At 32.9% G+C, this 25786-nt stretch overlaps 1 protein-coding gene across 1 annotated transcript; it reads right to left on the bottom strand.

The window, feature by feature from the left end:
- Nucleotides 1–12813: 12813 nt before the first annotated feature.
- LOC140044247 (adhesion G-protein coupled receptor G2-like) lies at nucleotides 12814–23256 on the bottom strand. The gene is made up of 13 exons (XM_072088725.1): nucleotides 22971–23256; nucleotides 22461–22573; nucleotides 21860–22055; nucleotides 21618–21719; nucleotides 20016–20140; nucleotides 19487–19636; nucleotides 19024–19393; nucleotides 18595–18767; nucleotides 18210–18377; nucleotides 16232–16362; nucleotides 15784–16046; nucleotides 15247–15313; nucleotides 12814–14747 (listed from the first exon to the last, which is right to left on the bottom strand). The coding sequence occupies exons 1-13, from the start codon at nucleotides 23254–23256 to the stop codon at nucleotides 14183–14185; spliced, it is 2709 nt and encodes a 902-aa protein (XP_071944826.1). The 3' UTR covers nucleotides 12814–14182.
- Between the last annotated feature and the right edge of the window lie 2530 nt (nucleotides 23257–25786).

Here is a 25786-nt window from a genome sequence, read left to right as displayed (position 1 = left end):
AAAGAAGCAGGAAGTTGAAGAAAGAGATGAACAGGAAGTAGAGGAAAGAATGGAGCAGAAAGCAAAGGAAAGAGAGGAGCAGGAAGTTGTGAGAAAAGAGAGGATCATGAACAGAAGAAGGTAACTAACTACTTTGAAAAAAGTATGCAAAAATGTAGAAGTGTTGCAGAAACAAGAAAGCAGCGAGAGCTCCGAAGGAATAGTCCGAAAATGAAGGTAGGACAGAAGAAAAAACAAAGAGTATTGAAAAAAAGAAGTTTAAGAAAGAGAAACAAAAACAAATAGATTAATCTTAATAATATGTATTCTAAGTATTGTAATTTCCTTGTGAAGATCTTTACTCTAATCTTATGAATTTACATTGTATAACACTAAAAGTTAGAGCTAGAAATTTTAATCAGTAACATAAATTACCCAAAAATATGTCTGCTTCAGGAAACCCATCTAACAAATGAAATACCTAATAAATCAAATTTTGTTTTGGAAGGTTAATTTAACGATAAATGAAAAAGCATTGGACATTATAAATATTTATGAAAGCAAAAATAGAAGTGCGTTATTTAAGACCATACACAAATGGTACAATGACTTTGATAGAGGGAATGGTAATTCTATCATTCTAGGTGGAGATCTGAATTGCATCATGAATAGTGACATTGACCAACAGGGTAGCGCAAACAGGTCTGATAAATCTGTTTTTACGATTAAAAACCTAATGAAAAATTTAAATTTAAATGATATTTGGAGATGGAGATCCAAAAACATGAATAAGCGACAGTTTACGTGGCGCAAAAATTTAACAATATTTTTCGTAGGCTGGATTACTGATTAATATCAGAAGATCTCTTTTCAAATGGAGATGTTTTAGCCTGTGAAATTCGTCCAGCTATTCTCCCTGATCACCAGGCGGTATCAATTAAAATATATTTGCATGACAAAAATACGCGGTCCTGGTTTATGGATGTTCAACAATAGCTTCCTGAAAGATAAAATATTTACAAAATTATTAATTGAAATAATCGATGTTTCAATACTAAAGAATAATAAGAATAAGAACCTATAAGTGCAAGGTTTTTATGGGAGCTTGTAAAAACATATATAACCATTGAAAATAAAATTTAAAACAAAAAAATAGAGCTTGAAAACATTTATAATGTAGAAGCAAAAGGCGCGCAAATTAGGTCCAGAGTAAAATAGATCGAGGAAGGCGAGCGGAATACAAAATATTTTCTTGGGTTAGAAAAATCCAAAAGTAAAAATAAACACATAAAAAGTTTAATTACTAAAGATGTGAGCTTAGTAACGAGCTCAATTGATATTTTAAAAGAACAAATACAACATTTCGAAGGTTTATACGCAAAAAATGTCATAAACTCTGAAAAAATTAAGACACATCTTTGTAAATCTAATATAAACAAGCTTTCAGAAATAGAAAAAGAAAATTGTGAAGGTTATGTCACTATAGATGAATGTAAAAAGGCCCGGCCCTTTTAATGATGGAAAAAAATAAAACACCAGGATCGGATGGTCTAAGTGTTGAATTTTATGTATTATATATAATATACATTTAATTTGCGATGCTGCTTGAATGAAAGTTTTAATTCTCAAGAATTATCCTTTTCTCAAAAACGAGGTATAATCACCTATTTGTTCAAGGATGGAGAAAGAGAAAATTTGAATAATTGGCATCCCATTACCCTCCTAAACACTGATTACAAATTCTTGCACATGTATTAAGCAATAGACATAAAATGGTTATTAAATAAATCTATAGTAAGTTCAGATCAAAAAGGCTATATAAAGGCCGTTTCGTCGGTGAAAACATTCGGTTAATAGAAGACCTGCTTTATTATACAGAATGTAATGATATCGAAGAGGCAATAATTACCTTAGATTAGAAGGCTTTTGATTCTATTAGTAGATATTTTATGTTCGATGTTCTAGAAAAGTTTGACTTTTAAATGTTCTTTTGTAAGTGGGTAAAAGTGTTATATAATAACGTTGAATGTGTCACAATTAACAATGATAGGCTTTCAAACAATTTTAAAATGGAAAGAGGTATTAGACAAGATTGTCCTCTGTCTGCTCTGTTATTTATTTTAGTGGTCGAGGTAATGGCATCTAGAATAAGAAACAAAGATGACTATGAAGATAAAAAGTCCTGCACTATCCAAATTAACACATGCTGCAAATATCACTGATGTTCCAAAATATGTACACAAGTTACAAATCTAATATGAAATTTTATCTGGAATAATAAAAGGAAAAAGATAAAAAGAAAAACTCTAATTGGTGATTAAAATGCCTGATTTTACTCTTCATGTTAGCGCACTCATGTGTGGCGCCTGGTTAAAAGGAATTATAAATTATGATGGTGCTAAATGGAAAAGTATTCCAATGTATTATATTAAAACAATATGTGATTTTAATGTTTTACTTAAAATATCATGTTATAATATTATTGATGTTAATTCAGATAATATTCCACTGTTTTACAAAAATATGATAACAGCCTATATAAATTATAACATAATCTCTAAAAAAAAAACCTGAAACTTATAACGATATAATGAATGAGCAACTGTGGGGAAACCACTACGTTAAACTAAAACATAAATCGCTTTTCTACAAGCGAGTGGCATTATTCGTATTAAAGACATTGTTAATAAGAACACTTTTTTAACATCAAATATAATACTGGTGAAACTACAATGTAAAACAAACTGGTTAAATGAGTATTTGTGCATTATTAAGGCAATACCAATTCAGTGGAAACGTATTATTAAGGATGCAGATATTTTCAAATGATAATAATGAGTTAGTTAAGAACAAATATGAGAGTAATACTACAACAAATATACTCATGGTTTGTGAAAGAATATTTCATTATTCCAATGTCACAACTAAATTGGGAAGAGTACTTCAATGATAACAACATAGATTGGAAAACATCTTGGTTACGGAAAGTATGTAAAATGAAGGATAAGTAACTAGCACAATTCAATTATAAGATGTTACATAGAATACTGCCTACCAACAAACGGCTTTATCAGTGGAAAGTTAAAGAAACACAAACGTGTGGCAAATGTGGAGAAATCATTTGTTTTTTAGTTGTAGATTTATTCATAAATTTTGGAGGAAAATGCTTAGTATCTTTGTAAGTTTAAACCACGATAATATATCATTTAAGAAATTAATACTTGGAACGTAGCTAGTAGATTATATTTACACATTTGCAGCCTCACTATAGAATACAAATGTTATCAGCATTAAATAAGCCAGTGGGTAAATCTTTATGGAATTCATTTATAAGCATGCTATAATTATAACATTGAATGTGAAACATATAAATATAAAGAAACAAGTATAGAAAAATGGGTAGCTTTAAGAAATACAATTAGGCTAATATAATTTCTAATTTTGATACGATTTATCAGAAAATGAATTACTGTGATACGAGTTACAGGTGGTACTGATCTATTATGATTTTTATTTCGTTTTATCTTGTATATAAATACATTGTATAATCTCCGGGTTGTAAAATGAAAACAAACAAATGAAAAACTCACAAATTCTTTATGTGTAAAATATTTTAAAACAAGACAGATGCTAATGATGATCATTGTTCAAGTGTATAGAAAAATATAAGAAAATTAATGAAAAATGGAGGTAATACGGAATTCATAAATGTAAAAATGTTACTGATGAATTGTAACGACATTTAGAATTAACAAAAATGTTTAAATAATATGATTTTATGTAATGACATGAGATAATATGAATGTGAATAAAAGTGGTGTTTGCGCCACAAAAGAGACAAATAAAATAATTATTTCACTTATGAATAGAAAAAAGAAACGGTTAATTTCAAATTACTTTTTTTCAGGAAAAGGTGAATAACTATTATGTGACATTAAAATGGCATATTAAAAAAAAATGTAAAAATAAAAATGTAGGGGGACAACATATCTTGAATGGGTACAGTAGCGCACAGTGCTAAACTCGTTGTCGTTTGTAAACGATACCAAAACGTTTTGATAATTTTGGAAGTATTCTCAATACGTTCTCTTCATCACCCCCATTATGTAATTCACGTACCAAATATACATCACACGCTTGTTTGATCAAAACTCTAAGCTCTAAACTTATCCAGTATAATCATGGATTAAGGAATAGAAGGATATGCATCGACAGTGACATCAAATGATTTTCCAACGAATCAACTGTTACATTTTTTTAGAACAAAACGTAGCCATGTAGAAATCATATTCTTAGTCTGCTTGTTCTATTGAGATGTCTGCGTCGATGATTAATAGACACGTTTCGCGCTCGCGAGGTCACCGTCAGTTTGACCTTTTAGTGGGTATACAATGGTAAACAAACACAGCGAGAGGTATGTTAAAGCATGGGAGAACTGAGAGATGATCATCTTAAAAAGCAATCGTCAAAACTAGCCTTTTTGATGGAATGGCATGGTAAGGATGTTATTTATTTTCTAAACTTATGTTTTATATTCACTGTAGAATTATTTGGGCATTTGGTTCGGAATCATCGACTTTATTTATGTATTGTCATTTTTGGTTTGACACATATATATTACGGTGCATTTAATACATGTTAACTGTTGATTTTATTTACAAATGTTGCGTAAATATATTAATTATTATCTTTCATTCTTCTTCATGCATCTATTGCATCTTCCATGTATTATGTGATGTTCTTCGGCGCTTAAACAGACACCCAAGCCTCCTAGGCCTAGTAGACGAAGTACCGCATCAGGCAACGCCACCGGGCGGGCGGAGAGACACGAGCACCACGGCTGTTTCAGAGCGACATAAAGTAGTGAGCCCTCTATCGGTAAAAGTTAAATATTTTCGAAATTGAGGGCGCTATACAAACGCGGAAACAATTTGTTTTTATTTAGCGAAAATAATTACATCATATTTAATCAACGAATCAGAAGCCTTTGGTTGTTGAAATCGGTGAGATTTCTTATGAATATTCATTAGGAATGTCCTGGTTGTTGTGGGAATCGATTTTGAGACACGAAGCTTGATACTTTGGTCGTGGTGAGTAGTTGAAATAATGAGATATTTTAATAGTTTTTTTGTTGCTTTTTGTTATGATTACGGCAAAAATTGCACCACGTGTCTGTTGAATTTTTTAAAGAACCAAAATAAACATTTTTGGGTACTTAAATAGTTGTTGAACCTCTAGAATTAAAATTGTTTTAACGGCAGATCTAGGCCCAGTTTACCACTCATTCAAAGTTTCATGGCTAAACCCACGTGTTTTACGTAGGTGGGTGGGCTTTAAACACACTAGAGCCTATACTCGGGGGACTGTTGTATCTAGTTACTATGGCCAGGATCTGTTAATTAAATAAGTTCAGGCTTTTGGTGTTCAAGAAAAATAAAAGATTTCTATTTATAATATATACAGGCCTAGAAGCGTAGGCCTACTTAACAATAATTAATACATTTATTGAGCCTATATGGTACGATACGAGGCCTATATAGGTACATACTATAGAGTAGTGCCATATATTATATAGACATCGACTCAAGACTTGGCCTATTTATGTCATGATTTATAGTCGACAAAGGCAAGGCAAAATCAATATTTTTTTTATTTTTGCATCACGCATGTTGACCCCTTGTATGCATATTCCAGCACCATCACTGCTTGCGAATTATTATTATAGCGTGTGTAAAATAGTTTCAATTGATTGCGTACAATTTTTTTTATAGGATGAAAACCTTTATTCCTTGGACGTGTGACTTCACTTCACCTTTCACGAATGATTGCAAACTCAAAATGGAACTGTTTTATCAACTGGTGTTCATGCTTCCAATTACTAATCCATTCATAGAAGAAAGTTCCAATGAAGTCAATAGTGACTGAAAATAGACACGAGACCGGACATATTTCGACTTTAGTTCATCGAATTATGTAAATTTATCTAAGAAAAGATTTACGTTAAAATATAAATATTAATATTTTGAAGCTAATCTAGATTGTGATGACATTTTATAATTATTGTTGTAGGCCTATTGTTTTTTAGTTTTAACACAAAATATTAAATTATATTCTTATTAGACTAGAGTAAATATATTGTATAAAGTGATATATGTAATTTAAAATATACAATCAACTGGATATTGAATCAATGTTTTTGTTATTTCCAAGTCTATATCTACTTAGTATCATGCCTATCAGCCTAGGCCCATTATCTATATAAATATAGGGACATACATAGTAGGTATACTGATACTGTACTTGATGCCTAAACAATAAATTAATTTCTATTATAAATAGGTCTAGCCATACATTTCCTAAAAAATATGGCATGTTACAAATTGTAATAATAATGAAAATAAGTATAAGACCTACTTTTATGTTGAAAACACAATTTTTGTATGTAGGCCTAATTAACAAAATGTAGGCCTACTTCACTACTATTACTAGCCTAGGTAGGCTACTGTGACCGTGTAAGTCCACCCACCAAGCCTATCAGACCTACACAGTAGGCCTAAGAATCACAAATTGATTAAAATAGCCATTTTATATGCTTAATTTTAACATAGTTGCAGGTTTGCCGTTAAACTGGGATTTTGCAGGTTGATAACTAAATAGTTTAAGATTACTATTTTCTTAACAAATCTCCGAAAAAAAATTCGACGGACGAACGAGAAGACGATAAATCTGACGAAATTTCTGCCGTAAATTGAGGGCGCTTTAAATATTAATTTCGTCGATTGTTTTGTATTGCAAGGCCTTCAATAAAGTAGCGATATTTTTATCTACAAACACAAATTTCGTAATATGTTTATTATTTTATGTTCTTGAAAACTTAGTAAAACAAATAATATCAACAATATTAGACATTTTATTAATTATTTTAGAATTCCATGTATAAATATAAAAGCATTATTATGCATTAAGGAAGTAAACGAACTATGCAGCGTTGCTAAGTATCGGCGGTGCATGGAAACAATGAAAAAGTGTTCGAGAACACGCGGCTAGCGAATAAAAGGAAAAGCGCGTTGTAAACACTTAATGTCGCGCATTACGTGCGTTGAAACAGCCGTGGCACATCGTGGACGTACCTTTCCTTGAAAAATTTCCAAGATTTTGCGCCACTCTCCTTCGGAGCCGACGCAAACCACTCAGCAAGTGTTTGAACATTAAAAACAGGAATATTATTCAGTGATTTTGTGTAGTTAAATTCACGATTTATCCAACATATACAACATTTATGATGCACCTTGCAACAAAAGCACTCGGCAGTCGCCATTTCGCTATGCTTCAACACGCACTAGGCGAGAGGTGTTCGGTTTGTTTACAAATCTATACCCACTATTTCTGATTGGTCGCGAGCGAGAAACGTGTCTATTGACAACAACAAAATATTGCTGAACAATGCTGTTTTAATTTCATCACAATCGGACTAGGAAAAGTTCACTTTCTTACGACCGGTAATTTTAAGTAGTTGGTAATATTAATAAAATATGCAATTTTTATATTTGAATTAACATATTGGCCTGCCACCTCCTGTCATTAAAAATTGCGTTAATCTATAGAATATTAAATTATGCACATGAACATGTCTGTTGTTACCGTGTCTTGTGGTGTCAAGTACAAGAATCGTGTTTTTAATATATGGCTAAGCAGTAGTTTCTTAATAAATCTCCTTAATTATCGATGTGATTATATTTAAATTGTAGTGCCTGGTGATTGGCTAGTGGTTATGTCATCCACATCACATAAAATTACCGGGCCTATTCGAATGAAAACTGCGATCCCTGATCCGGGATTGGCTGGCTATGTATAGCTGCGATACGTCACCAATGACTCTACTACTTTCTAGCGCTCGTTTTGAAGAAAAGTAAATATATATATATCAAATATTTTTTACTCCTCGCTTGTTTTTTTTTTTTTTAGATGAATAAATAGATTTATAATTATCTTTTACATACCTACCTCTCAGCATACTTATTTATGAAATTGGGAACTGCGTGTAGTTAAGGAATGATTTTAACTTAAACGTTATTATTAAAAATTGTAATAATATTACAATTGTTCATTTGTGTGTGCTTTACAGATATGTTTTTAAACATAGTGTTACTAATAGTTTATATTTAATACATTATTATTAAAGAAATTCTACTTGACATGTGTACACGTTTGTATTGATACTTGATGATTAAAAATGACTTTAAAAATAGATAATCAATAATTAGGTTGATGAGAACTACCTGAATTCATGAAGCCACACAATTTAATTGTTGAAGACGTGGCTAAGCACGTTTCCACACTATATCAACATCAGAAAATAATAGTAATAGGCATGTTAGCGCAAATCAAGGATGTGTATACGCAATGCCAACGTTGACAAAGCTTGGTTCCCACTAGAGACGCGACACAAGGACGTAACGCAACGTAAGTGAGTTGGCCAATAACAAGCGATGGATTATTCAAACTGTCGCTTGCCATTGGTCAATACGCTCGCGTTGCATATACGTCCTTGCGATGCGTCTTAGTGGGAACCAGGCTTTAATTTTACCAAAGCCAAACAATCCCAATTCCAAATCATTGTCATCTTCGTTATCGTTGTCATAATCATCAATCGTCCTATCACAATCATCCTAATATCATTGACATCATTTAAGCATGGTTTTCACTAGAGGCGCAACGCAAGGACGTAATAAAACAAGCGACATCCGTGGTTCTAGTGGGAACCAAGCCTTATATTCAACATAATCATTATCATCGTCATCATTATCATTACCGTAAATCTTCCATATCCATCATCACGTGTTGTACTTTTCTTCGTTGTAACACAATTAATATGCAAACCATTTGCGCACACACAACCTGCTGTACAATGCAAGTGGAATGATTTGCTGCTTGTGTATGGCATACCAAAGAATGAAAATGATGAATGAAATATTGGTAAGTACAATATTACAAGTGATACAACTCACTCCATTTTAATACATAAGCGTACATCTGTTTCGGCACAAACATTACCTGCCATCAGTAAAATATACTTTAAAAGAACGCCGATAATGTAGAGAAATTTATTTTATTCTGTTTATAGATCTACTAGCAATTATACCCGCCCCAGGGCGGGTTTCAAAATTAGTTTAAAGCCTTCTCAACACCCGAGGACCGTATCTGTCTATACTCACCAATCTCCACCCTTCTTCAATACCACCCCATACTCTTTTTTAAAAACAAATTCTTCCCAGTGATGGACAAATTCAATTCAACGTAAGCTTCAAATTGAGAGGAGTATACATAGCTATGATGGGTCTAATAATGGTTGAAGTACGTTGTAAATTGTGTAAATGAATAGGTGTCATATTGGCTGATAATTAAAATATCTAATTTAGATACTGCGGGCCCCCCAGCATTCTTTCTCCTCTCACCACCCCAGCCACAATCAACAAACCTTAACTCCTCCCCTAGATAGTTCAAATATAGTAACTTTTCCTAGTACAATTCCAAGCATATAGGCTACTTCATTACGCCAATATTTTTGCTCTTCCACCTCCCCCTACAAACACACCCCAGATACACTGGGTGATTTGTTGAAGACGGTTCCAGTACAAATTATGTTATTATCACTCCCAACCCATAATCCCTCAGTGGCAGTTTTCAAATGTAGTTTAAAACATTCCAAATACAGTTTCGGTCATGGTGATAGGCCTACATCCCCACCCCAAACTCCCAGTCCCTTCCCATGAATAATTAAATACTTTTTTTCCTTGGAGGCATGGTGATGTAGTTGAACACAGTAACGGTAAACAACGTGTGTATGTTCACACAGGAATGGATGTCTGTAATGAGAAAATCCAAGAGACCGATACATAGCTGGATATGGTTAAAGTACTTTGCTAAATGTGTAATTGAATAGGTGTCATATTGGTTAATGAATAAAATATGTATATCTATATACGCCTTGCTGAGGATAATTCAAATACTGTAAAACTTTTGTAGTATATATTTTACAATGCGATAGCCTACAACCCCGAGCCCTAGCAAAAATGTGACATCACAAACCACCACACCACCCACCCCTCCCACAAAAACCCCAGGAGTCGGGGGAATTTTTGTTAATGTAGTTTAAAACCTTCCGGGTACAATTGCCATCATTTTGATACCCCATATGTATGGTTACGTGCAGAAACAGAAATTTGTATAACGAACAAACATCGAAAGTGGGGGTTTTGACCACATTTTGGTCCCTAACTTGGATCCTAGGTGGCGGATGATGTTGAAATATAGCTTAGAACATTCCCGGTACAATTGCGGTCATTTTGATACCCCATATGTAAGATTATGTGCAGTAACAAAAATTTGTATAACGAACAAACAAACAAACAGACAGACAAACTCTCTCACTTATAATATAGATATAGCTCTATAGCTTTGAGGACATGTCCCTGTAGTATGTTCATGCCAAATCCCAGCTCAATACTATAACGAATAAGGGAGGAGTAGTACTTAAAAAATCGCGCTTTTTACTCAATAGTGTCCAGATGGAGGAAGAGAAGGAGAAAATGAGTAAGTACTAGACTCGGGTACCCCGAGTAAAAAACGTCAATTGTGGGAGAGTGGGGTTGGGAGATAGGGTTTGGGTTCAGGGGATTTTGCTTACACCAGAATTGTGGTTGGGAGATGTTAAAGTATTTAATCATCCCTGGGAAGCGGATGGGAGTTTGGGGTGGGGATGTAGGCCTATCACCATGACCGAAACTGTATTTGAAAACTGCCACTGAGGGATAATAACATAATTTGTACTGGGGTGTAGTGTAGTAGGGGGAGGAGGAGCGAAAATACTATCGTAATGAAGTAGCCTATATGATTGGATTGTACTAGGAAAAGTTACTAAATTTGAACTGTCCAGGGGAGGAGTTAAGGTTTGTTGATGGTGGCTGGGGTGGTGACAGGAGAAAGAAGGCTGTTGGACCGCAGTATCTAAATTACATATTTTAATTATCAGCCAATATGACACCTATTCATTTACACAATTTACAACGTACCATTTAACCATTATTAGACCCATCGTAGCTATGCATACTCCTCTCAATTCGAAGCTTAGGTTGAATTGAATTTGTCCATCACTGGGAAGAATTTGTTTTTAAGAAAGAGTATGGGGTGTTATTGAAGAGGGGTGGAGGTTGGCGAGTATAGACAGATACTGGCGTCGGGTGTTATGTACTGAGAAGGCTGTAAACTAATTTTGAAACCCGCCCTGGGGCGGGTATAATTGCTAGTAGATATTATAAGTGAGAGAGTTTGTACGTCTGTCTGTGTGTCTGTCTGTGTGTTTGTTTGTTCGTTATACAAATTTTTGTTACTGCACGTAATCTTACATATGGGGTATCAAAATGACCGCAATTGTACCGGAAATGTTCTAAGCTATATTGTAACATCATCCGCCTCCTAGGATCCAAGTTAGGGACCAAAATGTGGTCAAACCCCCACTTTCGATGTTTGTTCGTTATACAAATTTCTGTTTCTGCACGTAACCATACGTATGGGTTATCAAAATGATGGCAATTGTACCCGGAAGGTTTTAAACTACATTTTAAAAAATTCCCCCCGACTCCTGGTTATTTTGTGGGGGGGGGGGGGGGGGTTAGGTGGTTTGCGATGTCATTTTTCCTAGGGCTCGGGGTTGTAGGCTATCGAATTGTAAAATTATACTACAAAAGTTTTACAGTATTTTATTTATCCTCAGCAAGGCGTTTGGGGAAATATAGATATAGATATACATATTTTATTCATTAACCAATATGACACCTATTCAATTACACATTTAGCAAAGTATTTTAACCATATCCAGCTATGTATCGGTCTCTTGGATTTTCTCATTACAGACATCCATTCCCGTGTGAACATACACAGGTTGTTTACTGTTACTGTGTTCAACTACATCGTTCAACTACATCACCATGCCTCCAAGGAAAAAACGCCCATTGTGGGAGAGGGGCGTTTTGAGATACTGTTTGGGAGTTGGGGTTCAGTTGATAGTGGGTATTTTGCTTAATTATTCCTGGGAAACGGCTGGGATTTTGGGGTGGGGATGTAGCCCTATCACCATGACCGAAACTGGGAATGTTTAAAACTACATTTGAAAACTGCCACTGAGGGACTATGGGTTGGAAGTGATGGCTAACATAATTTGTACTGGAACCGTCTTAAAAACATCACCCGGTTTCTGGGGTGTGTTGGGAGGAGGAGCGAAAATACTGGCGTAATGAAGTAGCCTAGGCTTATATGATTGAATTGTACAACGAAAATTTACTAGGTCACATTTGAACTGTCCAGGGGGAGAAAGTAAGGTTTGTTGATTGCGGCTGCGATGGTGAGAGGAGAAAGAAGGCCGGGAGACCGCAGTATCAACATTATATATTTTAATTATCAGCCCAATATGACACCCACTCATTTACACAGTTTACAACGTACGTAAGCCATAGGCCTATCATAGCTATGTATGCCCTCTCAATTTGAAGCTAAAGTTTAATTGAATTTGTCCTTCACTGGAAAGAGTGTGGGGTGTTATTAAGGGGCGGAGGTTGGTGCGTATACGGAGATACTGGCGTCGGGTGTTATGTACTGAGAAGGCTTTAAACTAATTTTGAAACCTGCCCTGGAGTGGGTATAATTGCTAGAGATATTATAATATTAATTTCGTTATACGATCTGCGAGTTGTAAACAATCCTACTTAGCATATGCAATGCATACTCGTGGTTTGAAACCTTTGTTTACTTTCGCTTGCGAAACGGAACGAAATGCAATCAAACTAATTTACCTGTTAATTACGTAAACTTGTTGTTTTTGGCTTAAAGTGAATGACGTTAATATTACTTTGATATGGCTAATTTAAATTTATAATATTTTGACCTTTTTTGTGTTTCAAGGGGCAATACATCTTTAACTAGAGATAATATGTTCAATAGTACATAAACCCAGTAAGAGGAATTGTTTGGTATTTAATCCTATGCTTTTATCATGGACCAATTAAGTTTGTTTGAAATCAGCCCAATCGTTAACAATGTGTATTCTTTTACTCAACAACTCTAGGTACATCGGCCCCCGAATGGGTATGGTTTAACATCAACGTTGAAATTGTAAAATACAATATTATGTTATTATGTCAATATAACTAATTAAATTCTACTCTTTTGAGATGATTCCTTTACCTAACTTTCTATTATTATAAACAGATTATGTACACTTGTGGAACGTATGCCCTATTATATTATAGTTTGCATTAACACAGTCTTGTTTCAAAAAGCTGAAATAAGTCTGAGAATACATTATTTTGGTCTAGTGACACCTTCTAAAATCACAATTCCATTAACACCCCTGTATAATAATACATAAGCCTATGTGTAAATATTCATTTTGTGGAATTTTGACCATACTGAACCTTATGTGACCGTCGACCCCAAATTATAAACACTACATAACTTAGAGGAGGTATCAGTCATACTGACCAAATGGGAATGAAATCTCAGTTGACGTCTGCAATTTGTAGCGTTTTAAAATGTTGCCAGACTATCCCCCTTCCTCACCTTTGATCCTAATTCATTTAAAACCCTGAAGACAAGGTATCATAATAATATAAGGAGAACTATTTACTATATTATTTGTAGACCAAGTAGTGTTTTAAATTTTGACCAAACTGACCCATATGTAACCTTTGACCCCAAAATCGATAACACTGCATAAATGGGAGTTGGTACTAGTCATACTGACAAAGATTTAAGAAAATCGGAGTTATCGTCTGCAAACAGTAGCGTTTTAAAATGTTCCCTAAAAGAAGAAGAAGACATAAATAGAGATAGTATGTTCAATAGAACATAAACCCGGTAAAAAGAATTTTGATCCTAAGCTTTAAATAATATAATCAACCAGCAAGATTAATTATTGTTGATAATGGAAAGGCACATTTTAAAATATTAGTTTTGTTTTAATTATGTAGTAATAAGGAAAATAATTAGTAGTCCGTTTATTTTTCCAATCAAAGTACTTCGGAAAAGCGGAGTATTGTATTGTACATCTATAGTTTGAGGATACATTATCTGTTGTTCTCTCAAAACATTTAGGATGGAATATACCTAATCACTTGCCATTAATGTGTTAACTATACGTAATCAGACGTTACGTCCGATAACTAAAGTCATTAGAAACACGTGAAGATCGGGCAAAGGAAACTTGGTTGCTATTTGAATAATTCCTAGAATCTGAATGTGTTTGGTTTCTTCCAGAAGCCGATGAATTAAAACCAGTACTTTTACCCCCACTAGAGTACAGATTGCTATTTTTTGCTCCTATAAATGATGACGACATCGCGTAACATTTTTTGAAGGTTTTGTCTGCCCAAAATCTACGAATATCTTTACTTCTGAAACAATACATAACGAATATAAAGAATCCTTGAAAAGAATTCAGGATACAGAAAAGTAACTGGACAATCTCGGAGGCACTACCAATTGCAAAGAATCCAATAAGCCACGTCATTCCCATCACAGCCGATATACACACGGCATTCTGTAGTAAATACATGCCCTTCCGCTTCTTACGAATTTTGTGAGCTTGTTTTGCAACGTTGCCAAGTTTACTTAGACTGTGTAATACCATAACAAATACAACCACATTGGTGAGTAGTGTGACTGCAATAGGTAATGCTACGCCGTAATACATACGGGTTACAGCAAGGAAGCAACTGAAAAAAAGAGTAATACAAGTGTAAATACTGTTTATTATTAGTACTATTAATATTAAATAGGTACTAATACAATGATAATTTTAGAAATATATAAGGTAGGCATATTAATTACTATCAATTGGAAAACATGAATACAAAAAATATCTGCAAGATTGCCAAAACCGAGACTAGACCCTGCCATAAATGAGATAACATTTATTTTACAAGACATTTACAAAAGTGAGGATAAACAAATACTGCGAATGCAAAATGTGAAATGGTAGATGTGAAATTTGTAAAGTAAACAATGGTTTGCTTAACTGAAACACATTTTCATTACAAATGGGAAATTCCATACATTAATAACAGAGTTTCCAAATAATATAATATAATAATAATACATTAGATCATGTTACAATAGATGGAAAGTACATAAAAAAAAGAATGAAAAGAAAAGTAATATCATTAGATAAGGAGGTTTAATCTGGTATCTGTGCAGTAGGCTAACGTTACTTACTAGTCTGTATTAGCATAATTTTCAACATCAATTCCAACAGTTACAGCAACAATTACAACTGGTAGACCTGTTAATATTGAAAACATTATGATCAGATACAATATTTTAATCAGAAAACTGTTCACGTACACATGATACTAGCATCGATATTATTGTCAACAACAATTCCCGTCATCGCTTTGATAATCCAATCGAGCATATGCCTCCATTTGCATATGATTTGTTTTCACTTCACACATTGGCATTATCATTGTTAACGAATTAAAGTTTGTAAATGTTATAAATTTAACATTTGTAATTACGATAAGCTTACATTATTACTAATTGACAAAACTTTAAAACAAATAATAATAATGCATAACACCAGTACATTCATTTTCCCAAGTGTATATCTCTTACACAACATCAGTTTTTATCATCAATGGCATGCTTTTAATACATTTTTTTACATTGATCTTTTTTTTACAATAATGTGTACTGAAAAATAGCACTTATACAGAATTCTGATAAAATTAGAGTATATGATGAGCCACTTACCCCAAGCAAAAAGACAGGCCTTAAAGAAAAACCTAGAAATGTGTGTATCATACACTTTAACAAATAAATAATACATATGAATAGCCTGCACTGACATCCAAAAGATAGATGTGAGCAAAAAGTAGTGAATCAGTCCAGCGATTACAGTACAAGCGCGCCGTTTTTTTGTTCTGTCAATTCCAACGAGAAAGATCAAATACAAGCCGAGTAGTGATACACACAAGTGACATAAAATCTGTTGTGGTTTACTGTTTCGTAGCTTTCTGAAAAATAAAAGGAAAATAAACAAGTTCTGCTTTATAATGCATTGTACAAAAAATAATAATGCCCAAAATGCACTGTTAACTTCTGCTATAAGAATACATTTTAAAACATTACAATATTTACATAATTTCAACAAAGTTTCTAGTGAACGTATAAAATACTTATGATAAAAACTAAGCCCTACCTGTTGGTTGTAAAGGTAAATATAGTTGCAAGTAAACAAGCGATTGAAACACCAAGACCAATATTTGTGATGTACCTTGCTATAACTATCGGAATACCAGGATCACTAGTAGTATCACTTGAGTAAAAATTCTAAATATAACAAAATGTAATTACAAATTAAAAGTATTTTATTCCGATTCATTTTATTCATTACATATTATTACCCACATTGCCAAATTAATACTTTTAGGCTTGATTGCTATAGATTTTGTACAGATAAATTAAACTTATGCTGGAAACTAAATACAACGGCTGTACCGGCATTTACGTTCAAGAATTTATTATCGTGCTGCAACAACCAGTCATTATTTAAAGCTCACATCTTCAAATTTTGCAAAATCCTCCTCAAAGCTTATCCTCTCACACTATCCTCAAGTTAACATCCAAAAACATCTGTAGTTCGGCTGTCTATGTCTACAAGTTTGCTCCGGAATATCTTACACTGCCAGACTTACAAATCTAGTCTGGGCTCCAGACGGAGTTTTGTCTTAATATTAGTAAAAATATAAATATTTTTGCACATATGGCGTGTCATACGTGTATTACTTTAGTTTGACAACTCCATCTGGGGAAACACGCAAAATTCACGTGGTTTGACACCAAGAATTCTTGATGCATAGATTATCCGGTTGACTAGTTTCAGCTGCATGCGATTGGCTACTCACTCGTACAGCCATTTTAATATTCATATTTCAGAATTTCAAAGACTCAACAACTAAGATGGTGCGCATGCGCTATGTTACGTTTAGACAATGTGTACTTGGGTACTAGTCGAGTCAAACTGTTTCATTACCCCAAAAAAATTGCAAGAAAAGGTTTTTTGATGAATTACAATAAAATAAGGTCAACTGTAGAAAGTTTTGAAAAATTGGCGGCCATCTTTTTTAACGTCAAATTTTGGACCTTTGCGGTAGTCTAATTTGAGTAAACTTTTGATATATGTTTTTTGAGACCTTATTTTATTGTAATACATCAAAAAACCTTTTCTTGCAATTTTTTTGGGGTTAGGCCCTATATTTTCATATCTTGACCCGACTATACATTGATGACAGTTTCTGAAGGCTAGAAATGATTTTATATGCCTAGTAGTCTGGTAATAAACATTGATGGGATTTTTCCCAAGAACATGAAAACTCGTCTTGATATGATAGGCTAGCTTCTCCGCAAATCAAACATTGAATGGATCATTTATTAGGCGGAGATAATTTGATTGAATTCCCACCCTGTCCTGTTCTGTGTAGTGGTGTAGCCCTGTTGTGTGTGAATCCTGTTGTGTACCGGTGGTGGTGGTATGTAGGCCTACCTTATTGGCGTTTTATTTGGCAGGTCATACGTGCGAGTTGAGTAGGACCTACAAAGGAGGTAAACAAAACAACTTGGCAACACGATTTTATATTTCAACAGTCTCGATCGTACATTCAGCACTGTACGTACTCGATCTTTTTCATTTTAAAACAAAATGATCATTGGTTGATTCGAAATCCATATTTACATACCGCCCGCCCCATATAGCCAAATACGGTATGATAACCTACGTCATTCTTATCGGATGTTTGCGGTCTGCAAATCGATTTCTATACGTGTTTCACAAGTCTGTATTTTCAGACAAAAATCGCGGTCGAAATAAAAACAAATAAATTAAAAAAAAGACAATACAGACTTGGGGCAAGTCTATTACAAATCAGCCATAGATATTCATATTCACAAAATGTTCATTAACAACCTTTTGGTTATTTTAATGATCGAAACACAGTTTTTCATCATCTAGATTATTTTTTTTTTAAACGCTCATTCATGTTTATTTTATCGTTTGTGAGGACCATTTGGTTGTCAGTTTATGTTGTTTTAGGTCACCCTCAGTAAACAAGATTTAATTTTAAAATAATAAAAACAATCTTGTCAACAATTAAACAAAAATAAAATATTCATAATTTTACCATAAGAATTGCAAAATTTGTTAAATGGTCACAATGACAAATTTGTCTGTTACTGCCGTCTAATGATCCATTAGCAAAGTAGCATCCAGTACCTGACCAGCCACCATTACCATCATCAAGTTCAAAATCCCAAAACACACACTCGGTCTCGTTGTTATTCTCAGATATCTAGAAATAAAGGAAATAAACATTGGGATGATTATGAATGCATAAGGTAATTTCCTGAAGGATCATAAGGTCAGAAAACTCACTAAACCAGAGAAAGTATCATTTTGACACACTTTAATAAGGGAGTTCCCTTAATAATGGTTTGGCCATAGTTATTAACATAGTTTCGTATACTGAACTAACAATCAACGTAAATCCATTGAAAATGTATATTTACCTCAGCAGGAATAAATGTTGTTATTATTGGGTCTGATAAATTTTTCAGTTCAACACCGGGTATTGAAGTTGAAATAACTTGACCATTGGGTCGCCTGATGTCAGTATCAAACTGGTTTGTCGGAAAGAGTGAACTATCATTATATACCACTGTAACAACACGCAAATTAGCACCTAATTATAAAAAAAAAACAATCGAATAATCAGTAGAGAAACATTTTTTGCTGAAAATTTCTAGGCACAATCATTTTCAATGTTCTGTTAAACATGCTTGTTTCTGAGTAATGGCTATACAAAAAGTCATTACGAGATTCAATATTGTGTTTTATGCAGCTCTTGGCTCTCTCAAGTATAATATATAACGTTATGATAAATTATGGATGATGATGGATGCTGTTTATGGTTTTATAATGTTTCTCAATGCACTTACCATCGGAGCTTGCAAGAATGTCAATAGCAGGAATATAGATACTGACAGATGCCACAGACGCAGAATTATCAAGCTCTTCTGGCTCAATGAATCCTGTCAAATTCACAATTACACTAGAATCTGCCGATTGGTAAGATGCGATTCCAATTCCCATGTTGTCCAATTCATTGCTTTTTAAACTCTGAGCTTGCACTGCTACCGTGTTAGTTATAAATACATATGTTTCGTTTTCAAGATCAACAACTGCTAATTGTTCTTCAAGGGATTCCACAATTCTACTAGGAGCTTGTGTTTCCATCTGACTCTCAAAGAGTACATCATCATCTACTTCAAACAGACTAGCAACAGTGTCAACTAACGTTGATGTCACCTGTATTATAGCCAAACATACGATATTAAGAACTCTAGTTTCACTATGGTTGTTTATCTACGGCATAGTAAACAAAACAATGAATAAAATCACCTCGGCAGATTTTGAATTTACAGAAATAACACTTTCAATAATTTCTGCAGTTGCTTCCAACCCGTCTGGTGTAATAGTATCTGGTTCAGTTGTTGTAATGTTATTAACTGCTTGAAGAACTTCCTCTGCATTTTCCTCTGTAATTGGCATCTACAATAAATTATAATAAAACAGAGTGAAAATGCTCTGCAAATCAACCTTAGCTCAAAATTAAGTTTACGATAGACGCAATTAAATTGGAATTTCAGATTAGAACAGGTGTTTCAATGGTAAAATAATAAATAATAAAATAACAGTTATTAAACTAACAACACGGCCGAAAAAGAAATTGACTTACATTGTCAACATGTTTATTGTAATAATAAAATAAATAAATAAATATTAAAATGTGTTTTTACATATTTTATTTTCAGTTATCTACAAGTTTAGAAGTACAACATTTAGGTCAAACATTTACAAGATTACAATAACCTTATCTAATACATTTCTTTGAACACTAGATATTGTATAAAATAATGTCTATACTAACCATATTTAACCTTTCTAAAAGTTGATCAGATGTAGCCTCACTACAGTTTCGATGCATCACTTCTTGCCACATGGCAGGTGACAGGCCATCACTAAAGCATATAGAAAATCCCAGGGACATACCATCTATGACAAGGATATATAGTATTTTAGTTTTAACATTACGTCACGACCGACGACCAAACAACGTCATGTTAGGGGTGGCACAAAGCCTAAGATCACGAAAGCACGATCCCATACCTAAGATTACAGATTACAAAAGACAGCTTAAAACAATAATTGCTTATCTATACATAATTTTAAACATAGTAGGTTTAATTTATTATTATTTTTTTTACAATAAATATAATTAAATACTTATCACAAACAGAAATAAACTCAATATTTGCACCCATTATTTCACAACAAACACACTTTTTTGTTGATATTATTTACTCCATTGCGATTGTTTCAAGAGGTTTCGCCACTCCATTAATTAATTTGTTAAACTAACTTATCCTGAATACCACACCTTAAAATTAGACCTCATAAGTACTTTTTATAAAGGAGAATCACTAAAATACTGATTTTTTATTTACGGAGTGTTTCACGCTTTCTTGAATTTCGTATTAACCTCCATGTTCAATATTTTCGTTGCTATGGCGCGCTAAAAGAGCAAAAATAATAGAGGGCTACAAATCGGTGGAATGCGTCTATTTGTAATTTATTTATTGCTGAAATTTACGTTTAATTTCAATATATTTTGTCAATTTGTCAATAAAAATGTTGTAATATGTTACTGCTGATACTGTTCTGGTTTCAAAGAATAACAATCGATCTTAAAATCAGCATCACCTCCTACCCTATGCCTACGAAATGCTTGAAAAATAATTTATTCACAGGCATATTCATCACCGACGATGTTTCTGCAGGTGTTAGGGAACGTAGGAAATCACTGATGAAACTACGTGAAAAAATATAGGAACGAGGGAAGCTATGAATTTATTTCATGGTCTGTGCTAGCGTTCTTAATAAGTAAACCAAACATAGCGGTAGTAGGCGTCTTTTTTATCTTGATAAATAATGTCATACATCTGTCCTATGACTAACTGATCTTTCTAATCTACCATGTCGTTACTGCACTTACAAAATAAGTTAAAATAAAAAAAAAAAAAAAAAAAAGATAACACAACGACGATAATGCCTACACTGCATCGCTAACCTTTTTGTTTCCAAGCATCATTATTACATAATAAAATTACTAATATTATTGCTACATTCACATCCTATGTATTGTCATTATTAATGTAATGATATGAACATTTACAGTATACTGTGAAATGAATATGGAAACTGGGGAATGTGAAATGTATCATTTCAATCTATAACATGGTTCAAAGCAAATTTGGTACACTTATTTTTTTTTATTGCTTATCATAAAATCAAACCTTATGGAATGTATCATTATGAACAGTTTGATTACCAGTAGTAGTAGTAGCCCTACCATATCAATGTGTATGGTTTTTTTCCAGAGTTAAATTTTTAACAATAAAATTATATCAACAAAATATATTAATACGGGTCATTTAAAATGTTCAAACAAATACAAACAAAAGAAGCTTACATTCGACTGCAGATTGTGGACAAACTTCTTCTGATGATACATTTTGACCAACTGCAGAAGAGCCGAATGTTAAACCTTCTATGATATCTTTACTACAATTCTCTGTAATAAAAGGTACATTGTTTTATTACTGTACCATTACAGTACATTAAAAGATATAATACAATTACAAGCTTATAAAATAAATTTATAAAACTGATAACAAACACAAATTGTAGTAGTTTGAATAAGTTTTGAATTACCAGTGCTAAATATTGAAAAATTTCCAATTTTTCCGTTATTTGCTGATATGTTAAAGTCTTCTGATAAACTGTTCATAAAATTATCGTAAGTTGTGTCTGCACTTGGAGTATGTATATTGATATCTGCAATCACACTCCCAGCACTAAGTCTAAGAACTTGAACAAATATATCACTTATACTTATACTCTCAGTTAACTGTAAAATAAAAAAGTGAAAAAGCAAATGCACAGTTACCTGTCTCAATTGATCAACCAATTCATGTTCATAACCTTAACATTATTGGGTCTACTAATAACAATAAATCAAACTCATAAATTAATAATTATTTTGCATAGGAATTATTGTTTAAATTGTTTTAAACAAGGCAGTAATAATTTGTTATACCATGTTGGCCTGTTCCTGATGGCTGAAATATAATTAAATGGTTATTTAAATGGTTATATTATACACAGTAGTAAAAACGATTATGTTTCTAGAATTAACCAGGAAGTAGATATAAATATTATCCACAATTTTAAATTTATCCATTTTTTTGTTGAGAATTAGTCAGGAAATCTCTACCAAGCTGTTTTAAACAAATTGGCTTAAACCAAAACCTACCAAATTTACAATTATTGTAGAAGTGTTTTTGAATTCTTCAGAGGACGAGTCAGTCAAAACAGAGGTGAATTGTAAATTCAGGAAAGATACCGACACTGGAACGGTAAACGCATCTAAATAATAATAGAAACGTAGGTTTTTTATGTTTTTTTAAATTTAATTTTGATACAAAATCACCAATTACATTGTATTGTTTAAGTTTACATTGTATTTAAGAACTAGACTAGCAAATTTTGCTAGTTTCTTTTATCTACTTAATTTGTAATTAAGCAATGATTCTGGAGATGATGATGAATTTAATTTATTTTACAGCAACATAAATTACTTGGTCAATATCAAATGTATAAATGTGAAGGTGAAATGAATGAGGGGATAAACAGAAAAAAAAGAAGTAATATGTTGTATAAATGTTATATTCTCTGTAGTAAATTATTTCAGTTTTTCCGTGTTGTATTAACTTATTCATTTACTCACTTATACTACAGTGTAGAAAATAAGTAATATGTTTACCTGTTACAACCAGAACTGCCCTCATTGAGGTATCTGTTACGTCATCATGTGGTGATACTCCAAATGCTTTGCAGTAATAATAGCCTTGATTTCCCAGTACTACTTCGTTGATTGTGAGATTCTTTAGATTTCGTGTTTCAGATGAGAGTTCAATGTCATCTTTATACCAACGCCAATCAACTGAGTACTTTACAGTACATTGGAAAGTAACTTTGCTTTGTAAATTAATACTCTGAGATTGGAATAACAGCTGGATTTCTGCTGTGGGTTTACCTAAATATGTCATATATGGTTAATTTCTATCATTTTTTTCAAATTGGTTTTTTAAAACATGATATAAAAAGCACCGTAGAGTTTATAGAAAAGTTGTTTATCATAGTAAAACAATAGTAACAGTACATTGAGATGGTGCCATTAATTTTCAGAAGCAGTGATAAGAAATGAACCTTATGGTTAAACCTTATTTTTGAAATAGTTGTGCTACAAGCTCTGTATATACCCTATTAAACTAGTTTGTGCCCAAATACGGTAGTGATAAGAGGTTATGAGATTGATAGTGAAGACAGAGCTTTAAAAAATTAATTTACTTATTCTTAGTCTTGAATTTAAAGTAAGCATTTTTGGCTCTAACACTATAACTAATTATTAATGACTATCTTTGGCCTTTTACCTCTATTTCAAATAAAGGATGGTATTATGCAACACAATTAGGGCCTGCCATCTTTATCCAGGTAAAAATGTAAGCAAAAGTAGGTATACCACAAAAATAATGACCATCAGTACCATAGTTCCTATTTTGATAGCGAAAGTTTTTAAGGCTTATATTGATAAATGTTACTGATGTGAAAATAGTTATGTTGCGCAAGGGCCAGGTATTTTGAATGGGGCATTAAGTCATTGTTAGACACCATCTATGAGAAATTTGAGTTCTAAATCCGGTGTTTATTGATAAAAAAATGTCAGAGATAATACATAATTAATAGTTCTAGTTTATTGATAATAATATTATTTTGATTTGAATTGATTTGTCAGGTGTAAATAATGAGTTTTAGAAAGAATCCAGTTTTACCAGACAAAAAGAAGTAATTTTTGGCTAATTACATCTGAAAACATAGTAAATACAAGGTGTTAAAAATGTTTAACGTTACCAGGTATTGTTTGACATAAGTTTCCTTCATACAATATAGGACAGATACACATCAAGTTCGTATCTAACTGTACACAAGTTCCTCCATTTTGACATGGTAAAGAAGAACAGGAATCTGTTAACAAAAAAATCATTGTAACACATAACTAAAAAAACTATCTCTTAATATTAAACAATTTTAATTACTAACACTGATAATTGAATTGCTCCGCATAGTGGTGAATGCACAAATTGATTACTACGGTTATTGTACAGTTACACATAAAATAATTGCTTGCCTCCTATAGTGATTTCAAATCCACATGTACCACTGTTCCCTGATTGGTCAATTCCAGTGTATGCTACATTATGTATACCAACAACAAACATATGTCCTGAATTTCTCGTTGAACTTAAAATAACAGTGTTTCCAGAATTATCAGTATACGTGGGTTCTGACCAAGTGATACTGATTTCAGATGTGTCGGGTGCCACGCCAATTATGTCATTAGGACACTCTAAAACTGGTGGTTCATCATCTATACATAATATTCATAAAAAATCATGGTCAAATTATGGTTGATTATTGACCAATAATTTCAAAATACAGAATTAACAAGGCCAACAGCCATAAGTCGCGTGCTAAAACGCATAGTGATACCGGACCGACAGACAGACCGACATACCGACAGACCGACAGACCACATAGTGAACTATAAAAACATAATGATAATTATGATGATGAATGATATTTCCATTCATTCAGTTTTATTACCTATTATTGTTATGTAGAAAATACAATAACCAGTGTTCATTGATGTGTCTGTAGCTTCATAAGTCACCATTGTAGTTCCGAGTTGAAATGTATTAGATGACGGATCTATATTACTTCTGTAATCTAATGACCCAGGAACATTATCCTGGAATGTAGGTATTTCCCAATTGACGTTTGTTTTGTAAGGGTTCCCAGAGTCTGTACTATAGGTGGTATTATCTGGACAACTCAACACCTCTGGAGGTTCAATATCTGTTAATACAATTAAAGTCAACTATATCATCATTCTCAGAAATATATGATTTGTTTATTGCAAAAACTTTGTTTATTATCTTTACAGTAAATAATGCAATCAAATACTTAATTTTTATGATCGTATAACCAAACATGTGGAGTACTAGAGAAGTAAGAAACATTTGCATTAAAACACAGTAGTTTAACACTAACCTTGTACATTTATTGTAAAATTACAAGTAGCAGTATTTGTATAAACATCTTCAGCTGTGTACGTTACAATCGTGTCACCTATGTAAAACCTACTACCATTCCTGTGTGTTGGAAGAAAGCTTGGAGTTCCTGCATTATCTTCTGCCGTTGGTTCTGTCCAGGTGGCAGTAGTGTAGTTTACACCTGGAGATGTTGTCCAATTCATATCAGGAGGACAGTCACTAATCACAGGAGCTTCTTTATCTGTTAAACAAAACATACAGAATATCAACATAATAAAAAATCTTTCTGGAGGTTCAATATCTGCAAATATATCAGCATTTTTAGAAATATATGATTTGTTTATTGCACACACTTTCTTTATTATTTTTACAGAATTTACATAATTCATTTTTATGATCGTATAACCAAACATGTGGAGTACTAGAGAAGTAAGAAACATTTGCATTACAATACAGTAGTTTAACA

Source organism: Antedon mediterranea, chromosome 3, assembly GCF_964355755.1.
Source record: "Antedon mediterranea chromosome 3, ecAntMedi1.1, whole genome shotgun sequence".
Lineage (NCBI taxonomy): Eukaryota > Metazoa > Echinodermata > Crinoidea > Comatulida > Antedonidae > Antedon > Antedon mediterranea.
The sequence above is the reverse complement of the archived record's forward strand: the minus strand, read 5'-3'. Positions and strand labels throughout refer to the sequence as shown.